The sequence below is a fragment of the Hakea prostrata genome, chromosome 1 (assembly GCF_041222555.1).
Source record: "Hakea prostrata isolate BN-2017 chromosome 1, UWA_Hpros_2, whole genome shotgun sequence".
Lineage (NCBI taxonomy): Eukaryota > Viridiplantae > Streptophyta > Magnoliopsida > Proteales > Proteaceae > Hakea > Hakea prostrata.
In genome coordinates, this window is record NC_142600.1 from 65,031,786 (window position 1) to 65,036,570 (window position 4,785).

Sequence of the window (4,785 nt, forward strand, 5' to 3'; positions counted from 1 at the left end):
CAATGAATCATTGCTAATAAGACCATTTTATCATTCCTTTAAGCTTGCACATGGTAAGGCTGTAAGTAACCAAAACAATTTATCTCCACTTATTGTTAACAATGAGTCATGGGTCCCATGGCTGAATGATTGAAGTTATCTTCTGTGTTCAAGATTTAATGGTTAGATTTGAATCATCAGTATTGCAGCTTTTGAGAGTTAAAAAAGTGAAAGAGAGCTAGGACAAGTTTGATGGCTTCTTGCTTGGATTTTTCTAGGAAGACTTTTATATCATAACAACCTTTATGAGTCCTCTTCCGAGTCCATCTTGTTTCTGTAATGGTAGTTGGGTTCACAAAGAATGGTAGATGGATTTCTCCCCTAAACAACAAAGACTACCCCAAGTTTAAAAGTCACAGGCCACCTTCAAAGCATACCAGCTTACCCTTCTCTCTCTCTCTCTCTCTAGCTTGCTCAGTCCCCCCAGGAGCTCTCATGGCTCCAAACAAGGAGCAGCCCCACAAGAGGATTGTAAACAAAGGAGCATGGACAGCTGAAGAAGATCAAAAGTTAGCTCAATATATTGAAATCCATGGAGCAAAGAAGTGGAAACAAGTTGCAATGAAAGCAGGTCAGCTCTTGCCTCTTAGTTCAAAGATACAGTGACATATCAGTTCATGTTTTGTTCTTTGTTTTTGTTGTATTCATGGGGTTTTAGCTTGATGGGTTCTTTGTTTTTTTGTAGGTTTGAACCGATGTGGGAAGAGTTGCAGGTTGAGATGGTTGAATTATCTAAGACCCAACATCAAAAGAGGCAATATCTCAGACCAAGAAGAGGATTTGATACTTAGGCTCCATAAATTACTGGGAAACAGGTTAGTTCATTAACTCAGACAAATGAGTATAGTTCTAGCAGATTCAGTGTTAGTTGTTCATCTTGTTGACTCAGTGATATCGCATGTAGGTGGTCTCTGATTGCTGGAAGACTTCCAGGTCGAACAGATAATGAAATTAAGAACTACTGGAATTCTCATTTGAGCAAGAAAGTAAATCAGAAGCCGAATCAAACTGAAGATTCAATAACACAAGACTCTTGGAGCCATGTAAAGGTGAACGAAGAAAGCGTCAAGCAATTAGAAAGTGGAGACGCAAAGACTAGTTTTAGTCCAGACAAGTTATTTGCAGCAGAAACGTTCTTCAGTCCTAACGGTGGGTCTTCAAATTTGGAACAAATGAGTGATTTCCAGATGGACTTTGAGACTGGTTTAAACGTGGAAGATTGGTTTGGTTTCTCAAATGAGGAATCTTCCAGTTTAGAGTGGGCGAGGAAATTTCTTGAGCCTGATCAGAGCTTCTATGGAATTTCTTGATCCTCTTTCTCTCTCGATCTCTTCCAAAGAAATTGTATTATTCCTTTTCATCCATCAATATATTAATGATTCTCCACAAAATCAGGAATCAGTTCTCAGTAATGTAAGAGGATGGTGTTCGGACTTGGATGTAGGCCAGTTGGGAGGTAATTGTAATAATCATTTTTCTGGGAGTATAATTGTAATTAACTTTCTTCGTGTGTTTGTGTAATATAAATCTAACTAGTTTTACTCACCCAAATAGACTGCAAAGCTGCTAATCTTTCTTTATTTTTTTCTTTTCTTTCTTTCTTTCTTTCTTTCTTTTTTTTTTTTTTTTTGGGATTAAGAACATCTTAGGTCCTAACTTGATCTCTTGGAGTTCCAAGAAACAACCACTGTGGCCTACTCATCTACAGAGTCCGAGTACAAATGGATTGTTAATGCTATTGCCAAGTTGATATAGTTACGTTAGCTACTATGTGAACTTGGGGTTGTTACTTCTGTACCAACTAAATACTGCGATAATATAGTAGCTAACGTAATTATATCAACTTGGCAATAGCATTAACAATCCCTTTGTACTCGGACTCTATAGATGAGCAGGCCACAGTGGTTGTTTCTTGGAACTCCAAGAGATCAAATTAGGACCTAAGTAGACATAGTAGCCACTTGTAGATCATTGATCAGTAATTGAACCAGCCCAATCCACGACCCTAAAGGCAATGAGAGAGAGATTAGTTGTAGGCCAATATCATGAATTATTAATTTAACCGCAACCCAATCATCAATTGTAGGTCGATACATATGTTGACAAACCCTATTGATAGAAAATACTATATCAGGGAGTGTGAGTCAAATATTGAAAGGCACCCACTGGACTTCTATACTGGGATGGATCATCAAAGAGGGGAGGTTCCTTAGAGGTTGCATTGGTGATGGAGGTTGGGATTGCTACTTATTTGGCTTCATGAATAATGGTCCTTCACAAAAGATTTGAAAAATATTTTGATTGGCAGAGATGTAAACCATGAGGTGAGAGACTGACTTCGACCCCTAAAAAGTAGTTTAATTCATCGAGACCTTCAATGGCAAATTCGTTTCCAATGCTTGTAATGATAGAATTAACCTCGGTAGAACTAGATCCAGTGATGACAATATCGTCCACATATACAAGAAAATAGATTGTTGATGTGCTGAAGTACAAAAATATAGTGCCGTGTCAGATAAGGACTGTGTGAATCCCCGAGTGAGTAAATAATTAACAAGTCGATGAGACCATGCCCTAGGGGCCTATTTTAAATCATATAAAGCTTTTTGAAGGTGACATACATAAGAAGGTCTCCTTTGATCAATGAAACCAGGAAAAACGTTTTTCTGGAGTCATAAACGCACCCTAATCTAATAAGCCCAAAAGGGCCAAAAACAAAAAAAAAATGGATTAAACTTGAAGTACTTAAACTGACGAGTTTTGCTACAATGTCAGCAAATCTTTAGTTAACATTTACTCAGTCTTTTGTATTTCTTGCAGCCACCAGAATAACTATTGCATCACATACAAAATTCCAGTTAACCCACGCTATGACTTAAGAGGCCAAAGGTTTTAATGTGAATTTGATTGGGTTTGCTCAGCCCAACTTCGAGCTTCCTCTAATCACAAATAGTAATGGTCTTCCCAAGTGCCAAGAGCATCCCTGTTGCTGTACTGTCAGTTTAAATTGCACAGAAACAACCAGTCCATTTCTAATTTTTAAGAGAAAAGAAAGAATTAAAAAACCCTTTAAACCATAAAACTGAGGAAGAATTCAGAGATGCCAAAGCAGGAAAGCGCTCATCTTATTGTTCATCTTGGACCTGTTTCAAATTTTCACATGTAATGAACCTGGAAGCACAAAGAACAGAAAAAACATTTCTAGCTCAACAAACACATGTAGAATACAGAGGACTTTCTTGTCCTTACATAATTGATCAGCCAGGAGATGGGACTTTTTAGATTTACTAGATGAAGAAAAGATGCCCAAAAGAAGGTGGAGAAGCTAAAATTGTTCATGTCTATAAGATCATGTAACATCTTAGCATTCACTGAATGATTTAAACCTGACAATTGGAATTACCTGATCATTTTGATGTATGAATAATGAACCCACCAACCAAATAATGAGAAGCCTATGATCAAGTTATAGCAGCGGTAAAATATGGTTCATATATAGACATCAGCACCATATTCAGGAAGCAAAAGTTTCTCTAGCTTTTGAAACCTATTCAAGCCCAAGTAGATTAATGGAAGTATCCGCTTCACTAGAAGGTAACTGAGGGAGGAGCCATTTGAGTAGTTTAGCAAGAAGTGGTGTCGACTTATGAAGGCAATATATACTAGAGAGGTTTTCTGTTGGCACACATACAAAGTAATGTTTGCTATAATTATACATAACGTGGAACCAGATTTGTGATCATTTAAGCCCCCAAATTAATCTACAAAGCAACCTCGAAATACATTCAACAGAAACAGGAAATAGATAAAACTTGTACCAGTTGAAAGGTAATGATCGTAGTTCAATTCTCGAAACATAACTGCCTTCTCTACAAGCTCGTCTCCCTAAGTTCCGATACTCTCACCAACTCCTCTCGAGAGACTACAGAATCCGTAAAATCAAACACCCAATCGAAATAACGATCAAAGTAGAAGAAGAAACCTCTCTTCAACAGAGACGGAGAGACTGAGAACAAAGGAAAGAAAAAGAAATTTATCAAAATTTCATCAGATTTCTTTATGAGAACCACGACTTCCTTTTTTGTTTTCGGGGTCATTTATTTACATAGAGACTTATAGAATTCCATTTATTAGTTAAAAAAAAACCCACTTCATAAAACCATAGACTCATAGAATTTTATATCTTTTTCCTTTGTTCTCTCTGTCACACCCCACCCAGCCAGATCCGGCCATACCCGAATACCCGTGGGGTGATACATCACAGGACCTAGGTTCAGTGATAATTCCATACAACACAGGATATAGTATAATTAAAAGGACAAGAATAAATCAAATTCTAATAATAAGTTATTAAATCTAGATTATCAAAAGGTTACAATCATCCATTATCTAAAGTTAGTCAAAATGGACATCAGAGTTTGAAGGAAGCATAGATTCATAGATTGTCATAGCGGAATTTAAACTAAACTGATTCCCTAATGGAATCCAACCTCATAAGATCAGTCTTTGCACAGGCATGAAGCTCCATGCAAGTCTACATCTTCTTCAGTCACTCCTTCAAGAAAGCCTGCCAGCGACGAATCCTCCACTTGGAAGGAGTCCTCATAACCTGCAGAATATTCTAATAGAAACAGACGTACAAAAAGGAATGAGTTCAACAGAACTCAGTGAAATCAACTCAACATCTTATCATACATTCGTCCACAAGATTCCACATCATATCATGTATTCTTACACAAGATCCCA

The 4,785-nt window shown here is 37.3% G+C and overlaps 1 protein-coding gene across 1 annotated transcript; it reads left to right on the forward strand.

Moving 5' to 3' along the window:
* The first annotated feature begins 210 nt into the window (after positions 1–210).
* On the forward strand, positions 211–1,522 carry LOC149029425 (uncharacterized). Its single transcript, XM_089150776.1, has 3 exons — positions 211–610; positions 725–854; positions 944–1,522. The coding sequence occupies exons 1-3, from the start codon at positions 319–321 to the stop codon at positions 1,347–1,349; spliced, it is 828 nt and encodes a 275-aa protein (XP_089006902.1). The 5' UTR covers positions 211–318; the 3' UTR covers positions 1,350–1,522.
* Positions 1,523–4,785: the final 3,263 nt, after the last annotated feature.

Bases quoted from the DNA above. Each gene is read 5' to 3' on its own strand.
- LOC149029425 (XM_089150776.1), top strand. From the start codon at position 319: ATGGTAGTTGGGTTCACAAAGAATGGTAGATGGATTTCTCCCCTAAAC. The intron at 611-724 runs GTCAGCTCTTGC...GTTTTTTTGTAG, and splicing joins ACAAGTTGCAATGAAAGCAG to GTTTGAACCGATGTGGGAAG. The intron at 855-943 runs GTTAGTTCATTA...TATCGCATGTAG, and splicing joins CATAAATTACTGGGAAACAG to GTGGTCTCTGATTGCTGGAA.